A 22,549-nucleotide genomic window follows, 5' to 3' on the forward strand; every position below is an offset into this window, starting at 1 on the left:
TTGAAAGTATTTTTAAGGTTTTATTCTAATTAATTACCTATTTTTAATGGTGTATAAGTTTATAACGTTTTATAAAAACAATCAAGTATGCAGTTTCTTAGGTATTATTAAGTAGCAGAGTTAAAAAATTTTAGTTTTATTTTTGTTTGCATAAGTTTTTAGGTCGTATTTTTTAAAGCTTATGAAAGTAACGAAGTTTATTTTAAACAGTTTATAGTTTCGCACACAGACCAAATATTTGAGGGTTAGGCTATTAATCAAGTAACAATTTGGAAAGTATTTTAGTAAAGTGTTTTCTTACATAACACTTAAAAATTGGAAAAAATTCATATATTAAAATAGTAGCAAGAAAACGGGTTTGTAAAAAAAAAAATATTGCGAAGAAAATTTATCTTTTGAAATTTTTATTTAAATCTTAATCTTTTTGAATTTTCTATCGATATGCATAATCTTAACCTTATAAAAAAGATAAGAAAAATTTAAGAATAATTTTAGAAAGGTTGACTTTAATTTAAAAGTATACAATTAATTAAAAAAAAAACAATTCATTTATTTTCAAAACTAGTCATTTTTTAGCTTAATAAAAAAAATGTAATAATATTTGTAAGTGAAAATTTCAATAAAGAATTAATCAAGTAAATAACCTATTATTTTTGTTTAGTTTAATATTTTAGATAAACTAAATTTGTTTCAAAAGTAAAGCCATTATAAATAAGCTACTTCAAATTTCCTAATTTAGCCATTCTAGACTTAATTATTTCTTGATTTTCTCAAAGAAAATGGGAAAATTGACAAAGTAAATGTGGAAAATGACAGCTTTTAAACTGCTTAAACTAACATCGACTTAGACTATATGTACTCTGCTTCTCAATACTGAAAGTTAATTTTACCAAAATATTTTTGTTTTATAGTGTTTTTGTGGTTACTACCATAGCAAAGCGAGGAGAAACAATATTTTCATTGACAATTTTTACATGTTTTCAATAGGTTTTAATAATAATATTTTTAAAACACTTAATATAAATACACTAAAATGAGAAAAACAATGCTGCTTTTCACTTGAACAAAGAGGTTTTTACATTAATATAATTTTTGATATTAAGTAATCTATCACTATTTTTTTTTAAGAAGCAGAAAGAAATGAGTTTGCTTCACATCAACTTCCTTCTCATTTGACCATAGTTTGATTGGGTTCCACATTTTTTCTTGTTTTTAATGTAAAAAAAAGTTTAATGTGGACATAAGTTTTGTCTATTTTACAGTGTAGTAGCTTCTTTTTCTATTCCTGAACAAGGCATTAAAATTTTTCCATGGTGTCATTCTTAACATATTAAAATTTTGCAAGTCTCTGATATTTTATTTGTACAGAAGCCAATTTAATTTAACTTTTTTATTGAATGAAAATATACTTTAAAGTTTTGTTAACCTACAAAAACTTAAAATCATCAATAAAAAATGTAACAATACTTTTGTTAAACTAAGGCTGACTCAAAAAGAAAGTTATGAATGTCACAACTGTGGTCAATGGATTGGCTTAGAGAAACATACCATTTGCTTTTTTAAATGTAAAAATAAAAACTAAGTTGTATATAATAAATTGTTTATATTAAATGCATCAAGTAATAAATTCAACTAAAGGAAGGTATGCTCCCTTTTTACACCCAATACTGCCAGTATTAACCATGAAAACCCATAGGCAGCACATCATCTCCTCCCTTACATTTAATTGTTACAATTATTTTAGTTCATATTTTTCTTGTTGCTTTTTTAACAAGAGCAACCACAAACAATGCAACAAACAACTTAATTACAAACAAGAAGGGAGAAGTGGTAAAGTAACTATAAACATTAAGCTATAAAAGCAATATGTAATTCTAAAGTGTATATAAATATATAGTATATCTGTTTGTAAGTAGGTATATGTTTTAAATTCTTTATTTTTTATTTTTCTGATTTGTAAGTATCATGGTTTCAATCAGTAAAATATAACATTAGTAGTTGTTACAGTTTGTTTTAATGTACACTAATAAAATGATGCTTTTTAATGTACAACTAAACTTAAAAATGATTTTAAAACATACTCAACAAAAAATAATATAAGTGAATTTAATAAAAATTGAATAAAAACTCAAAAAAAGAATTAATAATACTAATAACTGTGATGTTCTCACACCTTTGTTCTTGGACTCTATCTCCTGAAAAAATAAAAAACTTAGAATTTGTTAAAATAAAGAGCTCAAAATGCTTCTCATTAAATAACACTCACTCTTATTGAATAGAAAACCTAATAGATTTTAAATACCCGAAAAAATATAAACTCAAAACCTTCCAGCTCTGCTCATACACAGTCAACAGGAAATCAAGCTCAAAGAAAAAAAAAAGAGTACACACATTATTGGCAGTGTAATAAGTTTAAACAGTAGTATATAAAATTGTTAGTTGACATTTCTCCAACTGAATTTCAAGCAAAACATCTCTTACTCCAGATTGAAGTGCTCCAAAATAGTTTGTAGTCATTTAAGCTAACTTTTTTATGGTCTTAAAGACAAAGTTATTCTGATATGGTCTCATAAAAATTTCCTTAATGGTGTAATATCATGTATTTTTTATTTGAAAGGATTGTAAATAGCTTTATATATAATAAAAAAACCAAAATTTTCTATATAGTATATTTTAGTAAGTTTATGGTAGTAGCTAACTCTAAAAGTCTATGTACATTATATTAATTTAGATAAGATAGGTTATATAGGTTATAAACATTCTAGTTTACTTATACAGTTACCATCAATAAATATGTCAATAAAGTATTAATTGAAATGTATTTTCAAATATTATAATATGAATTAAATTATATTTTAAATATTTCATACAGAGGTGCGATGGAGATAATGTTTTAATTTTTTTTTTTAAATACTGACTGTTATATCCTTGTTTTTCAGTGATTAACTAAAAAAATTTAATTAATTGCACTATAGCAAGGAAAAACACTTATAACAATGTTGTTATATTTATAATACAAGTTGATTGCTAACTGTAAAAAAGATGGGGAGACCAAAGTTAGTGAGGAAATACAAGCGTAAAGTTGATAGCAGGCAAGGCAAGATAGGTGGCAGTCCCCATTACCAAGCAACTTATGTGAGGCACAGGTTTGTTTTACTTGTTTGAGTTTGTTTGCATAAATTTTCTTTAATTTTTTTCGTTAAAATTACAAAGTAGCGTAGAGTATACACTCTTTCAATTTAATGCAGCTTAAAAGTTAATGTTTAGTAACTCACAGTATCCCTGATCTAATTTGTAAAGTATACTTTTTAAATTTTATAAAGGTAACATGCAACTGCTAATAAAAGATTAAGGGCATAGGGGAGGGGGGGTAAAACACTTTTTTGACAATTTGATCATATTTTATATAGTTTTTTATAAGCTACAAGATAATTTTTACAGATTTTAAATGTTCGAAATAAATTTTTGAGATATAGCTGGTCAAAGTTGGAGGCAACAATAGATTCCTTATGGGAGGTGCAAACTAAAACGGCAAAAAATAGACTATTTTACTAAAAATATATCTTTTCCTACGTTTTTTGAGATAATTACCTCAAATTTTCAGGAAGTTTTCCTTGATATATTTAAAAAGTTATGTCGGAAATAATTTTTTTTAAATTGGAAAATAAAATTTTTATATAAAAAACAAACAAAAAAACTTTTTTTTTGTTATAAAATTTTTATTTTTTAATTAAAAAAAAATTATTTCTGACAGTATTTTCTAAATATTGCAAGAAACATTTCCTAAAAATTTGAGGTAGTTATCTCAAAAAAGGTAGGAAGAGATAGATTTTTAGTAATTTCTAATTATTTGTTGCTTTAGTTTGCGCCTCCCATAAAGAACTTATTGTTGCCTCCATCTTTAACCGGTTACATCTCAAAACCTATTTTGAATTTTTAAAATCTGTAAAAAGCATTTTGTAGCTCAGTAAAAACTATATGAAATAAGATCATATTGTGAAAAAAGTGTTTAACACCCCTTATGCCCTTAAGTATGAAAAGTAAGTTTTAAGAAATATAAGTATTATACATTCTTTTTTACATACAAAATTAATTTATTTGTAGTAGTTGTTGTTTTCATTAAAGTAGCTAAAAAGTTTAATAGAAGCTATTTTTTACCTTTTTATATTGTACGGCAGTGTTGGGATAGTATTTGTTACAGTACTAAAATCTTAATTAAGTATTAGTTACAATAAAAAAATATTTTAAAATTTTGAAAAAGTTTTACTATGAAATTTAATACTAGTTATAAATTTTTTTTTTAAATTATAGAAATGTCAGACCATCTGAAATATACAAGCCACCAATTAAAGAAAGACCTGTCTTTAGTCCAATGGTCGCCAAAGCCACTAGTAAAGATGCCTACAAGAGTCCTGGAGTTCCTTTGAAGCGTCAACTCATTATACCAGTTTGTAGTTTGTTCTTATTCAATTAGATGTTGTTAAAAAATCATTGTGTGCCATTATATGGAATTTTTCTCGTGTAAATATTTATATTTTGAGTAGGAAGTTAGACTTTCAAAATAATTATGGTAGCAATACTACTAGATATTTAACTTTGAAGAAAACAGCAAGCCTTAAAGATAAGTTCATGTTGTATGATAGATTTAAGATTGAACTTGTTTAGATTATAAAAGATGGTTTGATGATTGTTTCTATAAAATTTTAAGTATTATAGTGTACATTAAATAAATTTAATGCTTTAATTGTCTTTAGTTTAAGCATAAAATTACATTAGTAAGTTTTGATAATATATTTTGTTAACATTCAATACATAGTAAAATGATAGGTAACTTTTTTAGTTCAAGGCCATATTTACAAAAAAGTCTTTTACAAGCTAGACTTGATAAAAAAATCTTTTTGGCCCTTACATTTTATAATGTATTTCATGATTAGTAGGAAAACTTTTTAAATGCCAAATTGTAATATGATCGTCTTGTAAGCACAACTGTGTTATAAAAGTCAAATTTTGAATGCACGTTTTAGTTGATTTACAGAAACTTTTAGGGAGGTTTGGCTCAATTTTTGGTAAAAAACCGAAATATAAACTCCATTGGACCTGAAAAATAATCCCCTAAGTTTTTGCTTGAAATAGTTTACTTGTGGCAGTTTCTCAAAAACATCTTGTGCAAAGTTGAAGACAATTTGAACAGTTTTTGCTGATAATGTATTTGAACTTATGTAATTTTTAATAATTAGCTCATCAACTTTAGGTCTTATAAAAAAATCAATTTATGCCTTTGTAAATATTCTATCAAATCACTTTAAACTTTAAAAGTGGTGTTTTTAACTATTTTACGAAAATAAAAAACTGTTGAGCTGAAAACTAAAAAGAATAATTATTTCAAAGCACCCTTTTGTACCCCTTCCCAATGGCCTTAATGTATATTAGAATTTTTTGTTTTACTTATCTAATAAATTTGATTGTCATCTTTTTTTTGTTTTATAGTTGAAGTTTTTAAATGTTTCAATAAGTGTTTATTATTTTTTTTCATTGAATAAACACATTAGAAAAGTCTTTATATTAATGATGTGAGTGGTAAAAGGATATTCATCTTATTTTAAATTTCTTTAACATAGCCTATTGTTTTTACTGTTTTGTAATAATCGAACTAGTTTTTGAGATATTAGGGTGAAAAGTCAGAATGTTCAATAGGTTTTTTTGAAAAGACCAAACTAAAAATAGATAAAAATACCAAAAAAAAGATTAGAAGTTTATCTTCTCATACAGTTTTTAAGCAATCATTCTAAAACTTTCTCAGTTTAATCTTAAACTAACAATATAATCCTATTGTAGAAGGTTTTTATTTTGATATTTTTTTCTAAACAAAAAAAAACAATTATTTTCATAATTTTAGTCATAAAACTATTAAATTTTAGTATTTTAAAATTTCTTTCTATACGATTTTTTTCTGTGAATGCAAGGTACAATTCTTAAAAACTAGAGGTTAATTAATTAAGAAATTAATAGAAGATAAATTTAAAAAGAAAAATTCAAAATCTATAAAGAAAAATTTATTATTCGTGCACTTGTAAAAAAAACTTTTTAAACAACTGACTATAAATTAATGATATTTTTTTTTTTGAAAATGATCTTATATTTTGTAATTGTAGCTTTCATAAAAGGCCCAATGTTAATTTGGTAAATAAAATGTTAGACCCATCTATAGCCTTATTGCTGTACGTTTTTTGTCTAAATTCATTTGGAGGTTCTTTGAAAGTAATATATTTTTAAATTTATATGTAAAGCACTTTAAAATTTACACTAGTAATATACTACTTATGTTTTAAAGTAGGGGTGGGCAACGTACGGCCCGCAAGCAAAGTGACAGACCCACGAAGGGTCAATATAACAAAGTTTTTATAAACCTTGCAGCACATTTTTACAAATCAATACTGTAAGATTTTGAATTTAAAAACGTGCTAAAAAATGACTTTGTAAATTAATGTGTATTAATAAATATACAATTTTGTCCTAATGTTTTGTGTTGTTCTAACTTAGTTGGAATATTGTTTTGTCAAATTACCCCAAGCAAAGTGTTTTTTTTAAGTACTATATTTTACATACGTACCTTTGTCAATTACTATGTCAAATATACTTATAGACATTGTTTTAGCACCTTACGTGTCTCAATATATATCTAAAGTTGCCAGACTTAAGAAAAATTTGTAAATTTTAATGATTCAAAATAGTGATTCACTGTATCAATATAACTAGATTCCGGCCGGATCCAAGACTTATATTTTAATTAGAATCCAACCGGATCTTGACTTAAAACTAGTATGCAGTCGGATTTGGATCTAAGATGTCATTATTCGACTGGATTCGGTAAATAACTAATTCAAAATGCTCCGGCCCGCAAAAGACTAAATATTTCCAGATCTGGCCCGTTGATTGAAAAACGTTGCCCACCCCTATTTTAAAGAATTACCTGCCACTAAAACTTTAAGTAAATTACAAATCTTCAATAGAAAGAAGAAATGGAAATGCTGAACCAGCCTGGAAAAATTGACTCAACGACCATTTACAAGCAGGACTTCCCGAAAAAGCCAGTCCTGCCACCTCTTCAGGTATTTAAAATTAGTTTAATTGTTTTGAATAAAAGACTTACTTGACAATTGTCATGAAGGCTATCAAACCGGAAGAGTGCATGGAAAAGTTAAGTGGCGATTTTGACAGCAGAACCATGAACAAGCAACACTTCAAAAAGTGGAAGACCCAGCCAAGACATCAGTTAGTTGAATCAGTAGATTTTATAGTTTATATGTCAATAGTAATAGTTTAAAAAAATTACAAGCTTTAGTATAGAAAATTTTTTGAAGTTTGTTGTTAATCATTTTAAACTAGCAGATCTCTAGCATGCTATTTCCTAAAGTTTGCACATAAATTTATTTACTCTGCACAAAAAATTTGATGAATAATTAAAATTTTATTTAAAAGTGCATAATCAATCTTATGTATTTTTGTTTAAAGTTTGTTTCTAGTTCTGAAAAAATGTTAGCATACCGTGTACTTATAAAACTATTTAAACCAAAAATGTTGTGGTATTTTATAAAAAATACTTTACAAAAATTTTTATTTTTTTTTTAGTTTTTATAATGTTGAATATAATTTATTTTATTTCATACTTTTCAAAGTTTTTGTATTAAGGGCTTAGGGGAGTCAGAAATATTTTTTTTTACTAAAAATAATATTGGATTTTATAAGAAAACTTAAAATACAAACTACAAGTCAGTTTCTATAGAACACAAAAATCTTATTTAACTTTTGAGATATTGTAATTTTTATAAAAAGTTTCCGATACAAACGTATGGACCCCAAATTTAAGGGTCAATTTTCTTGGAAATTTATAAAATCACCAAAAATCTATCTTCTACTTCATTTTTTGAGCTAGAGACATCAAACTTTCAGAAAACGTTCCTTTTATAGTTTAGAAGACTTTCAATGTTGCAATTTTAAAAATAAAAAAAATCTATAAAAAAACAAAAACAATAGGTGGTTTTTTTTATTTGAAAAGTTATTTTTTGAAATTAAAAGAATTCCTGCATTCAATCTTTAAAAAAAATAACAATAGACTTTCTTTGAAAATTTGAAGAATATTGCTTGAAAAATGAAGGCGGAGATATATTTTTAGTGAAATGGTCTTTTTTTGCCTTCTTAGTTTACGCCTTTTATTAGGAACCTATTGAGTTCACCAACTTTGATCGCTCATATCTCAAAAATTACTTTGAATTATTTCAAGCGGTTAAAAATGTCTGATACCTTAAATTCTATACAATAAGATCAACTTGTAAAAACCAAGGTGGACCCCACCCCCTATGCCCTTAACTTTTTTGTAAACAAAATTTTTTAAGAGTAAAAAATAATAATGAAACTAGGTATTTAAATTTTAACTTTTTTGATAGTTTTTGGTTGTTTCTACAAAAAACTTTAATAAAATATAATTTTTTGACATATTAGTAAAAATTTTAAGGTACAAGGAATTGAAGTCGTTTTCAGAGAAGTTAATATATCCGGGTAAAAACAAGCTTTCAGCGCAAATAAAATCCACGACTCACGCCACTCACAACCAGCTGCCCACTGCTGACAAACAAAAAGTTAAAATCCACCCAGACAACATAAAGCTCGGTCAAGGTTAGTCAATACAAATCATAATGAGTCAAGCAGAATGATAGACAATTGATCTCTATGTTGATAAATCATAGATAAATAAATCAAGTTATTAAAACTTTATCTCTTAAACACAATCTTCTTTTTGTAAAGGTAAAATAGACCTGTCCACGACCACCAAACTGGCGTACCAGCTTGAAAACGTGGACATTCCGCCGAGGAAGCTGTACAAGGGCAGGGACCAGCAGCTGAAGCCGGTCACGCCCCACAAAATGGACCTGGTCTCTAAGTACAAGTCCGATTTCAGGCCCTCCACTTTTCTTCCGCCCCCCAAACCGTCCGCCCCCGCCCCGTCCACCATTCAGCTGAAAATGTTTAAAAAGTTAGTTTTCAGTTTCTGTTAATTTTTATTTTTTTTAAATCAAAAATTGAAAAATGTTTATTTTATAGTACATTATACAAAGCAGATTTTTTTTTGTTTTCTTAATACTAGGTGCTTTCCACACTAAATAACATACTCACATCTATAAAAAAGTATTTTTTGTTGATAGAAACAAGGACGTGTTCGAGACTGAGCAACGCAAGCAGTTTCACGGTTGGGATCCGAGCAAGTACCCGAGAATGGAAGGTGTCAAGTTGAAAGACAACACGGAAATCGCCACCGGTCGCATGCAGACCGTTACTTCTAACATGGTGCGTTGTAGTTGTTCAGTTAATTTTTGTTGTGAATTAGTTGGCACAGATTTATTTGTTCACTAATTTTGTTTCTATCGGTATTTAAATTTGTCTTGATAGTGTTAAAACAAAATATTTTTTTTGTTATATTATGTGTAAACAATGAACTTCACCGCACGATCTACAACAACAGCATCCGAGACAATCCTACGACCGGTTTCGTCCTTATTAGGACTCATCAGGCAGAAATAGTCGCGAGAAACCGCTGTTGTGATCTAACCAAGCGGGCTTAAGTACGAAGTACTGAAGCGACCGTTTGTGGGTAAAGTCCAAAAAATTGACGCAGGCAAATTTTCACAGCTCAACGTCTTAGACATTGTCATATATTATGTGGTGATTAACTATTTAGTACAAGTTTTTAGCTACAATAACATTATTTTTATAGGCTTTGTTTACAGTACTTTACTATTTAAGTCGGCCTTGGTATATGCAAAATAAATTTCCGTAAAAATTGTTAATTTTTTTTTGTAATTTGAGTTAAGTAATTAGTTGTGCATAAATTATTAGCATTTTTAAATTAATCATATTCAAGTATTAATTTTGGTCTAGAACTGCCCCTTATTAAACTAATGCTTTGATTATAGCATTCAATAAACTGCTAACAGTTTATAAAAACCTGACCACAAATTATTTAAAAGTATGTTGGTAGATTACCTTGCTGTAACATTTAACACCAAAACTTTTAAATTTTCAACATACTTTAGTACTATTTAATTATTATTATTTTTTTTTATATAATTTTGCTTATTTACCAAAATACTAGTTTTCAAGTATCACATTTATTGATTTATTAGCTGCATGGTACAGTTTCGTAAATATTTCACAAAAAACAAACACGTACTTTCCAAACACGGTCACCATATTTTCAACAGGAGGACTTTCCAACGCGAAAAGTTGAGTTGCTGAAGCTGGCAAAGAGGCCTTCCACCAAGCAGCTGGTAAAAATAACGAGGGAAGGCGACAAGGTGGACTACACGACTTCGCACGACGCCGCATTCAAGCAGTGGAAGAACTACATAAGGAGGAGGTATGGGGACTTTCACGAAGCGAGCAAGAATCATCACAACCTCAATGTTTGTTGTTTTCCGCTTTAGTTTATTCGACCCGGTCTGTACCTAGATTATTTATTATTTGTTTTAACGGTCCCGATGACTTGTTTTTTCATTATTTATTATTGCTACTTTTGGGAAATTTTGGTTTAAGGGATTACAGTTATTTATTTTATTGTTTATATTATAACTCTTTACTTCAAACAGAGTTAGGCTTTTTAATTTGTTTTTTTTTTCAAAGTAGAAAAGTTAATAAAGTAGTATCTATTTGTTGTTAGGTAGTCTTTAAATTTTAAAGTAATCTTTTTAAATTAAAGATAAGCTAAATTAAATTTCAAAACTATTGTCTTCCTTCATTTAGAAACATGTAAATTTTATTTGTTACCAATAAAAAAGATTATTATTAGCTACAATGAAAAAAGAACTAGCTTTAGAATTTTTATTTAGAAAATTTATTAAAGCATGAAAAAAAAAAGTGTTTTGTTTTAGTTTATTTAAATTTAGAACAGACTAATATATTAAAAAAAAAGTTATTGCAGATACATTATTATTTTCTTCTCACTTATTAAACCGTTACGAATAAAAACAGAATGCTCCTTAAACCATAGTGTTGTAATTCACCTTTATTTATGACGTCATAATAAAAATTCAGGCCGGCAGCAAGTTCGACCACGTGACTACTTCCCAGTTGGAGTTCGTTGGGAGAAAGGCGACACCGCGTGTCAGCATGAGGCCCCAACACAAGATGGCGGTAGACAGAAGTATGAAGCACGATTTCAACACGACCAGCAGAATGTGTTTCACGTTAGTTGATCATTTGCTTTTTTGTTGTAAAACAAAGTTTAAAAATTTTATGATGCTTTTAAAAATTTTATTACTACTCAATGACTTTATTTAATGTTTTTCAAATGTACTTTGTTGGTTTCTTACGTTGTTTTTAAGTTATTTACTTATATTTTACTTACTTTATTTACATTTTGAGTATGTACTTAAACTTATTAGCTTTTGTGTAAGTGTTGTTACTAGTAATGGTTTTTTACTTATAAACATTTTATCTTTATATTTAGTATTGATTTTAGTTGTTTAAATTTTTTTTGCCTTAATTGTAGTTTATTTTTGTTACTCATAAGCTAATTTTATTCTAAGAATTTAAGTTGAACATCCAAATGTAGTATGCATTTTATTTTGATAAATTTTTAAGTATTATCTTGTATGTTATACAAAATGGAGTATTTTTGAAATTATGTTTTTAGTTATTTTCTGTGTTTTATTGCCGAGTAGTTATATTTTTCTTACCAAATTAAACCTTATTAGGTTTTATTTGGATTGGAACATAATTTTAAGTAACTTTATTTTTAATAGTAGAAATATTTTAAGTGGTTAAATTTTATACGCACAACTTTTACCTTTTTTAATGATGAAGTTAATTTCATTCAAATTTATAATTCAAATGTTATGCATGAGGTATTACTCAATAATATATATTTGTTAAAATTATTTTTTCTTTCAGTCACCCACCCTCATCTGCTTATGAAATCGAAGAAATTGAAGTTCTTTGCTGATTTACACAAAACATTGTGCCAAAGTTTTTATTACTTTACCTGTCAATACTTCCTTTAAAACATTACAGACAATATAATAGTTACTGCCCTAATAGCATAACTTTTACCTACCTTTCAGTAATTTTTTTTTTACCTAATGTTATAGTTTTACTTTTAATCACTGTATTTTATTCATTTGTACTTTTTATCGACTAGCAGTTGTTATTAATCACTGTATTAACTTTGTATTCGTAGTTTTTAAATGTTGGTTACATTATTTTTGTGTTGGTCTACCTTGAATGATCTCTTCGCTTAGTTGGTGCTATTTTATTTCTACCTTTTCATCTTGAGTTTCTCGAAATTGTATAACTAAGATAGACAGTTGCAGAAAAACTTGCATAAAAGTCAAATTAATTTTTCAATCTTATCTGTTTTCAAGGCTTTTAGCTTTGAGATGTTTGTTATTGAGAGTTTGTATAAAAAGAACTTTGATATAATTTAGTTTTGAAGTTATATGCTTAAAACCTTACAAACTAAATAAAATATTTTATTGTCGAAGTTTATTTTTAAATTAATCTTAACAATGAACTTCACTGCACGATCAACAACAACATCCGAGACAACCTACGACAACTCATAGGTTGTCTCGGATGCTGTTGATGTTGTTGATCGTGCGGTGAAGTTCATTTTTTATTATCGATGGCGAAAAACATCTAAACTTTGTTGATGATGGCCGAAATAAATACCAGTTAAATAATGTTATAAAACTAGTGTATATTATAATGGACATTATTTATAAAAATATTAGATATATTACTAACTTTTAAACTTCATTAGTTAATTTAGTTTTGAAAATATTTACTAAAGTATCATGAACTTTAAAATTGCATAGACATTAAATAAATCTTAATAATCAAGAAGTGTTTAATTTATTATGTTTTACTTAATTTATGTTTATTACTTTTTAATTTCGTCTGCTCAAAAAGAGTCGAGCTTCATCGAACTCTGTAAAACACTTACTTAAATTTTATAGTCACCAGAAAAATCAATTTACGATTACCAGTTTATTGAGTAGATGTTTAATTACGTTTAAACTAAATAAATATTTTGTTTGACATTAAAACTTATCTTTGTTTAAATATAAAAAGTTGATGCCATTTGACATAAAAAATCTATTAAACTTTATTTTGAATGACTTTTTTTGCTGGTCACTTCAAACTTCAGAAAATCTATTGTAAATTTCAAAGATTTTTTTCGCGGACCGCAAATGTACCTTTCAAGAGCCGCAATCTTCATAGATTGCAGTTTTCCGACTCCTGATCAGATTTGATCATTTGCAGTTTATTTAATGTTAAAAAATCCCCGGCAGAAGGCTTCAAACTAATATTTTGATTCATTCAACCCCTATTGCCAATTTTTTTAAATTAAACTAAATTATTTTCTAACTAAATTTTACCAAGTCTGCTTCTGGTCTAGTATAAGTTTTAAAATTTGGTTTAGTGGGTTGGATTTACACGCTCGCGGGCCGCAGTTTTACCTTTTGTAGGCCGGATTTCACTTATTTAACTAAACAATGACGGGCTGGTCATTTTCACTCTGCGGGCTGCACGTCGCCCACTCCTAGTTTATACCTTCTAGAAATTAAAAGAAAAATTGGGACTTCATTGTTCAGCAATACTTATTTGATGAGAAGCTAGATGTATATATCAATAAAATTAGAAAAATGGTTGACTTATGTCTAAATGTTTAAATAAAACTTCAAGAATTGATATTCATAAAAATACTTGTTTTTTACTTGGTTTTACAATTAAACATGATAAATTAAATAAATGGTTATAAATTTTTCATTGGAAATACTTAATTTCAGTAAAAATTCTTATCAAGAAAGTACGTAATATACAAATTACTATTAACTTACATTTAGTTAACATTACATTTTAAACTCTTGATAAACTTAATAAAAACTTAAGCAATAAAACTTTTTCTAAACAAAATAAAACTTCTGTCAAAAATCCCATTATCTAGTAAGTATAGAAAGCAGAACAAAATCTAGGTAACATAAAACATCTATAACCATTAAAAAACTACTACTAAAAGTTTGTGAAAATAAAGAATAATTCAAGTTGTCTACATTTTTACGTAAAACGAACTGTATATGACAAAAAAAAGGTTGACTATACAAAATATGTGCTTATTTTGTTTTAAGAATTTTAAAGATTACTTAACTTTTTGAACTAAACTGTTTTTAGGGATTAAGATAGAGCTTTAAAGTTTAATTAAAAATTGAAAGCAACATAAAGTATATTAAAGTTTTTTATCATTATTAAGAAAAAAAACAAAGTTACGAGTAGTAATTATTTTATTAAAAATGTTGTACACTAAGTAATATTAGTGACTTTTTATTAAATCTTTTAAAGTTATAACCGACATAAGAATGTGGGTTACTTAAAAAAAACTTATATGTAAATAATAACATTTACTTATCTAATAGTAATACTATAAATACTCTTTATAAAACTAGGCATGACATGAATGAACATAATGTAAAAAAGAACAATTTCAAACACAAAAAAATATATAAAACAATGTAAAATATTAAAAAAAATTTTAAGCACTAGAAATTATTTCGGTTGCTGTTAAAACCTTTAAAAATTTTTAAATCTAAGAGAAAGATATTTAAGAATGTATGAAGTAATATTCAACTACTTAGAATTTAAATAAAAACTACTTATAAGGAATAACATAGTTTAAAAAAGAACTTTACAAAAAACATCAAATAGTACAAGTGTCTTATTCAAGTTTTCCCAAACTGGGGAATATGAGCAGCAAAGGGGCCACAGGGGGGGGGCATGAGGTCATAATTTGAAACTTACACTAGGTATTCTGGGGTTGATGATGAAAAGCAAAACAATGTCTAAGGCGTTTTTTATGGTAGTTTCGAAACTTTTACTAGATTTCATGGAAACAATTTAAGAAATAGGGGGCCACAAGGCGTAAAAGGGCTAACTACAAGGCCGTAATTTGAAACTTACACTAGCTATTCTTGAGTTGATGATGAAGAAAAAAAGGTCTTATGCGGTTTTAATGGTGGTTTTTTGATAAATTTTGTTGAAGAGGGCCATATATTATTTTTTTTAAAGGGAGCTTTTAGAAAAAAAAAGTTTGGGAAACCCTAGTCTAGATGAACTACATGTTAGCAACAGCAAGGTGACCTAGAATGAGTTCCTGCACCTGCTGATAAGTATTTATATTCGGTTGAACATGAAAAGTTTCATCAGACTCATTTTCTTTTAAACACTTGGACGAACAAGAGCTTTCTAAAAACTTTCCATTATATCAAAACAGTTATAAAATGTATACAATTTTATATCCTCTTACAATGGGTTATCTAAGTTACCAAGTTATCTTAGTTTTACAAAAACTATAGAAATATTTTCAGTTGAAATCTTTTATAAAGTTTCTTTATTACATAAGGTAACTTATTTATTAAAATCATTAAACTTTTCCTTTTTTAAGAACTATTGAACTATATTTTTAATTTATTTGTTTTGTAACATAATGTTTTATAAAATGCTTGTAGAATTTCCAAAAAAATTGAACTATGACCTTTCTCTAAATAAGTAGTTCTAATCAAATATCTTCAACGATGGTTTAAGTACAATTAATAATCAATTACCAAAATACTTTTGTGATTTTTTAAACTAAGAAATTTTTATCCACTGTTATTTCATTAGAAATTTAGTCTTAAAACGTTTTTTTTTAATTGAACAAGTTGAATATTAATTTTTAGTTAAAAAAATACTAAAAAAATTATCGAAAAAAATTAGTACTCGTTATTTTATTAACAGTTTAACCTACAAACTATGTTATAAATGTTTGCTTTTAATGGAGTATAAGCATATAATAGATTTCACAATCGCTACTTGAAAAAGCTATTTAAATAAGTAGTGATCATGTTCATTAGTCTTCTTTACAAAAGTTTTAAAACTGTTAAATCATTACGTTTAGTATAGTAGATTAATCGATTTTAAACTATAAGCATAGTATTTTTTTTCTAAACAAAACCAGTTAGTTACATACTTATGATTCACTTACTATTCTCAAGTTTCATCAAAAACCTTAGTATCTTAAAGCTTGCCTTTAGGCTGTAGCTAGAAACTAATAAATGTTTCAAGTCAAAATATACAGAAGATAAGCAGTATCAAACTTTCAAATATCACGCTTTTATTTTAATTCAGACTAGACATACGAAATGTACTTGGTTACACAAAATCAATCGACTATATTTAGAACTACAACGAGAGTAATACACTTTTGTTAATATTGCTCTATTTCAGTAAAACTGTGCAAAGTAGTGTGAATGGGTTGTTTCACTACGCACAAAAAAATTTGTCATCAGTTTATATTTTAAAACAAATATAAATTGCACCAAATGTCATTTAAATCTCTTTTTTTAGTACTCATACACGGTTTTAAATATGATATATGTGAAAGATTACAAATAAACATAAACAAAAAAAGCAAGTATGAATATATTTGTTATGATGTAATGATCAGAATATTCAGGTTTTTTGAGAAAACTTTCTTTGAAAAATAAATGTTTGCTTAACAATAAATATAACAGTTTATTTTGTAATCAAAGAAAGTTGTATGATTAAATTGCTTTTCAAACTTTACCCCAGTGCTATACTTGAAAATTTAGTTCAATTATGATTATATACCACAAAATACCAGACTTAAATATTAAAAATACCGTTCTGGTTATATAAGGTAATACAGCGTCCAAATAAGTGCGTTTAAAAGCCATTGAAAGCAAATTAAACTATCAATATATTATCTGTTTTAGATAACTAACTAAATACTAAATAATCGATAAAAAAATATACTCAAACTAGACTTTTGTAAAGTAAAAAGTCGAGACAATTGTTTATAAATTCAGAATTAATTATTTTTAATCAAAAAAACACTAAACTTGTAACTTTTTTTGTTTAAGTTATACATATTTTTACTAAAAACTAATTTCAAACCTTCATTTATTATTATTATTGGAGTTTATTGTGCGAAAATGGACTCGGGCATTAAAACCTGAGCCGCTTAAACAATACACACGAAAAAAGAAACAAACAAATTACCTTCAACGAAAATTAAAAAACTAAACATAACAAAGTAAAAAATATAAAATTACAAACAAATATTCCGGTATGATCAAATATAACTTAGTATGCAAAACAAAACAAAATAAATTTCCATATATAAACCTATGTATTGACTATAAAAGATTACACAACTACATAAATTATATATAACAATTTGTAATTTATAAGAGGAAGGCGTAGGGAAGAAAAATTATTCCTAGTGATACTAATACTTTAAAATAAGTAAATAAAAATTACTTCAAACCATCATTATAATGAATTTATAATCGATAATCACAGTATTTTACTGAGGGTTATATTATTTAAATCTTTTTTTTTAGTTTTAATCTAAAATGTTCCATCCTCCTACACGAAATTACATCCTGCGGTAACTTATTCCACATATTTATTGCTCTGCAGAAAAACGAAATTTGCCACTGACTATTAAAAAAGTTATATTTACATTTTATTTTTTTCTCATTTCCTCTCAAAGTATAACTGGTCTGAGAAAAAACAAAAAACTGATTGAAAATTTCTTTATATATACCATTAATAATTTAAAAAAGTGTTATCAAATCAAACTGCCATTTTCTATATTCTAGATACTCCAATCCGAGCTTAACAAATCAATCTTTGTATGAGGTATTTGAAATTTTGCATCTATTACAAACAAAACGGGTGAAATTTCTCTGCACAAATACTAATAATCTCTTTTGAAATAGGGGGACCATATTGGGGTATTGTATTCGAGTATAGTGCGAACGTAGATTTTAAATAATTTAGTAAGAATACTAGCAGAACTGGTCTTAAAACTTTTAAGTGTTTGATACAGTTTTATATAAATAATTCACATGTTCGTTCCATTTTAGAATTTGGGATATATATACTTCCTAAGTATTAAAAAAAATTTTTTTTGCTGATATTTTAGTTTCATAAATTAAAAGGTTAATAGGGAAGGGTTTATTTTTATTGATGGTTAGAACTTGGCATTTTTTTAGATTTAAATCAAGTTTTCTTGTTTTTAGCCATTCGTGAATATTATTTAATGTTAATTGTAAGGAAGTTTCTGGCTTGCTAAATACTTTTTGCGTCATCTGTAAATAGATTTTATTTCGCATTGATAGGAGTATTTAAAGTAATGTCGTTGATGTAAACTAAAAATTGAAGATGACCAATAACTCCACCTTGTGGTAATCCGCTATGAATGTTCAGAGGATCTAATAATGTGTTGTTAATGAGTACACTTTGTAACTGGTTCATAATTGGTTCAAATAAATAAGAATACCCCGTAGACTTATAAAAAAAATAACTATTAAATGCTAATACATATAAATATACTAAATTGTTTAATTTTAACAGCTAAAGGATTTTTAATATTAGTAAAGTTAATGTTATATTTAATGTGTGCATTTAAATAAAACTTTTCAAATAAAGTTTTAAATTAATAAAAGACAGTTTTAGAAAATAAGGCATAACCGAAAGGAGTTATTGTTTGTAAACAGGTCGTAAAACTAACATTTTAAAATTGTGGTTCATTATAAAGAACAATTTTATTGTTATCAACAGAAAAGTTTCTAACAAAATATAAAACTTAGTTTTCATCTTGATTTTTTTCGGATATTACGTGTTTTACTTGAAAAAAGCAAGAAAATTAGCTTTTAATACTTTGTGTTATACTTATTATCTCAAATTAACATTAAGCCAGTTTCGGTAGTTTTTTTTTATGGTCCGATTAAATCGTTAAGGTGTTTTTTCTAATATTTGTTGAGTCAGAAATTTTTTTAAAGCTTTTTTTATTTTTATTTATACCCTTGTCCCTAACCCACCTTATCCAAACATTTTAAAAATTAACCAAAAAGTTTATTTTATAACTAAAACCAAATAAAAACACATGAAAAAGAGCTATTTATCAAAAAGCAAATATTAGGGGAAACACCTTGACGTTTCAACAAGAGTACTTTTGTTAAGTAACATACCGAACTTAATAAGACTATTTTTTCGCGAGCCGCTTAATCAAAAAACAGAACAAGTACTAGATTAGAAAAAAAAAACTAAAAACACGATATGTAACCTTTTTTAGCAAATGCTTACTTAAAACTAAGTTAAAAGCAGGTTGGTAAATGTTTATTGCTTAATTTTTTTTGGTAGTGTAAAAAAAAAACAACATTAGTCGCGGGTAGAAGTTATATGTTTGACAGGTCTGTAAACGTGAGCCGTAAAAAAATATATATTATATAGCAGCTAAGGTACTTACTTTACAAATTTGTACCTCACTCTTACAACTGGTAGTACGGAAATACTAGCGAGAAATATTTTAAATCTAACTTTATGTTTGAAAACGGTAAACAAATTATCAAAAAATGTTTCATTACAGCTTTCTTTAAAACGTAACTTAAGAATAAAATAATATTACATAACAAAGGTTAATCAAAACATAACTTTACTAGAGTTACTATGTTCAAGTTTAAAACAAATTTAGTAAAACAATGTTTTTAGAAATTGTGATAATAAAAGTAGTACATTAGTATTTGCAAAGACAATATACTTAGTTAAACAAATTTAAAATCAAAAGTGAAATATTTTTTTTATAGCATAAATAATTAGCCACATTCTTCTAATTTAAAAATAAACATCCACAAAAACTAAAAACTATACTAACGTGTTTCATACATTAAAATATAGTTCCTTGAACAGCTTAAAACTTATATGCTTTTATTACTTAGAAAACGTTTAAGCTTGAAATTGCAATATAAAAATAAACTTTTCATAGTTACAAAAAACCTAGAAAACGTATTACCAATTATATTTAATTTTGGCCCATTTTTCCACAACTACTTTAATACATTTTTAGTTTTATATAATAAATTTTTAGAATAGCATAAATTTAACGTACTGTAAGCGTCAAATTTTCAATTTTTTAATGTTTATAGTAATTTTAAGGTTTTTATCATTAATATTTTATTTTGTTGTATGATGATAAAACGAATGAAAAAAATTAACTTAATTAAAGAATGAAAAAAAGAAGAAGTTTAAGTATTGCTTATGGTTTATAAATTAGATTGTCAAATAACAATTTGCGGCTAAATTAAATTCAGAATAAAAATTGTGGTTTTTATTACGTAATATAAGAACATTATACATTTAATCACAACTAAAGTTCATAAACTATCTTTTTACAAAGTTTAAATCTTTTTTATTTACTTAGATTTTCTAACAAACTTTGTCAAAATACAAAAATGAATATAAGTGGTTTTGACAAAAACCTTTCAGTTATCAATAACTTATATAAAATATATTATAAAAAATTTAATTTTAATTATTAGTATATAAAATTATTGTGTTTTTTTGGATTATAATTCTGTTTTGAATACTGGTTTCTCAAAGTAAGCAAAACTACAAAAGGAAAAAAAAAAATTAAATTAACCATAATAAAGTCGAAATCTAACACAATGGGTGCTTTTGAAAATAAGTCAGGAAAGTCCTGACTTGTAATAAATAAATTTACTTAGAAAATTCATTAACTAATGTGTTCATTTTTAAGGTCAAGTATATTAAGGTATTTCTTTGAAATAAAATTTTTGTATTTTATATTTTTTCAAAACTCTTCAACTTTACAATGATTAATAAAAATAATTTATATTCTAACATATTTTACTTTTATTTACGGTTACATTACATATTTTTTAATGACTTAAGATGAACCTATATTAGTTAGAATAAAGTTTTACGTAATATATATAAAGATTTAAAATTTAAACAAAACTTATTTAGTATTTATAACCATCTATTAGTTTAACAAACTATTAATCGAGATACGCTGGGGCCGCAGTGGAATTTGACACAACTTTATACTTTGTATAGTAGCTAAAATTAAAGCAACCAATTTTTTGAGCATTAAATTTTAGAAAAGACTAAGATAAGTATTTTTGTGAAAATCAGCCTTATTTGCATGAATTCTCAAGACTTCGAATAAAATTTTTCAAGTTATTAAACATCCCTTTTAATTGATTGTACACAACACTTAAACTGATTAAAGTTATGAATAATTGAGGTAAAAATAATAGCTTCTTTAGTTTTTAATCTTAACTTTCTTATCTTTTGTTTATTAGTTTTTTAAAATCCGCTTTACCTAATTTAACATAAAACAATTTCACTAAAACTTATTTAACTTTAAAGCATCTAACTACATATATTGTACACAAATAATAAAACTATTGAGCGCTATAAAACACCACAAAAGTTTTTAAGAACTTTTGATTTGTTTTATTGCTAATAAAAAATATTTCTGTAGTAAGAATTAGCAAAAAATAAAAAACCCTACATACATTTATTAGCAAATTTACGTTAAAGTTTATATAGTTGCTTGAAAGTAATAAGATTTAACTTATAATTTGAGCTTATCCTTTCAAGTTTAAAGTTGTACAAAAATAAACCATTTTTATAATTAAAACTTTAATCTTAATATATAGCCAAATTTCAAACACATTATATAGTAGAATTTTAAAAGTTAAAATATAGTTGTCATATGATTTTTGGGTTATTTAAACTATGTGTAACATTTTAAATACTCTTAAACAAATTAAACGTGAACATGAAACGTCTTAATATATTTTTTTCTATTTGTACATTATAGTCTATTAAACACGATAAAGTGACCGAAGCTAAAAAGTGTGGTCAAATAATTTGATGTGTAGAAATACCTTTCGGTAACCGAGTAGACTTACAAGTTTTCACAAATTAGCATAATGAGTTTTGAAAAAACAGCACGTATCAGATTGACTGATTATTTTTTTTGTAGTATATAAGAAATATATACTTAAATATTTTTTATTAAAAAGGTACGTGTATATGCAGGATTTTTTCTTTAGTTTTTTTAATAACTTTTGCCGCTGAAAACTAAAATCTTATGCTAAAAGTTACAATTTTGTGTGAAAACACATAGTTAATATTTATTAAAACTTTTATTTTATAATTAGTTTTTATTTGATAACAAACATCAAAAAACTGACTATATAGAAATTTTGCTCTATCAAAGTTTTTAGGTAGTTTTATAAACTAATTAGCTGTTTTTTTGTAAGTTTTAATACTAACTGTTACACAGTAAGTATTAAATTAAAAGTAAAACTTTTTAAACTAAAAAGTCATTTAGGGGAATACTAAAAACAAAAATATATTTTGTAGTTTTTGTAGTTTTTAAAGTTTATATAGTTAAAATGTTTAAGTTATAAAGTGTTGCAAAGTACTTATCTTGCATCTTAGAACATTTAAAAACTAACATTTTAGTTTTAACTAAGATACTGTAATTGTCTAACTTTTAAATGAACTAAATAGTGACAATTAAGAAAAAAAAATTGCTTAATACCAATAGGGATTGAATTAAACAAAACATTTAACGAAAACATTAAAAAATATTTTGACATTAGTTACAATTTGATTAACT

General features: G+C 25.9%; 1 protein-coding gene across 1 annotated transcript; it reads left to right on the plus strand.

Moving 5' to 3' along the window:
- Positions 1–2,975: 2,975 nt before the first annotated feature.
- LOC145834813 (uncharacterized) lies at positions 2,976–12,594 on the plus strand. Its single transcript, XM_082942324.1, has 10 exons — positions 2,976–3,146; positions 4,312–4,447; positions 7,011–7,109; positions 7,169–7,272; positions 8,513–8,673; positions 8,803–9,031; positions 9,201–9,342; positions 10,257–10,457; positions 11,086–11,237; positions 11,944–12,594. The coding sequence occupies exons 1-10, from the start codon at positions 3,043–3,045 to the stop codon at positions 11,993–11,995; spliced, it is 1,380 nt and encodes a 459-aa protein (XP_082798450.1). The 5' UTR covers positions 2,976–3,042; the 3' UTR covers positions 11,996–12,594.
- Positions 12,595–22,549: the final 9,955 nt, after the last annotated feature.

Source organism: Thalia democratica, chromosome 4, assembly GCF_965202585.1.
Source record: "Thalia democratica chromosome 4, ktThaDemo2.hap1.1, whole genome shotgun sequence".
Classification (NCBI taxonomy): Eukaryota; Metazoa; Chordata; class Thaliacea; order Salpida; family Salpidae; genus Thalia; species Thalia democratica.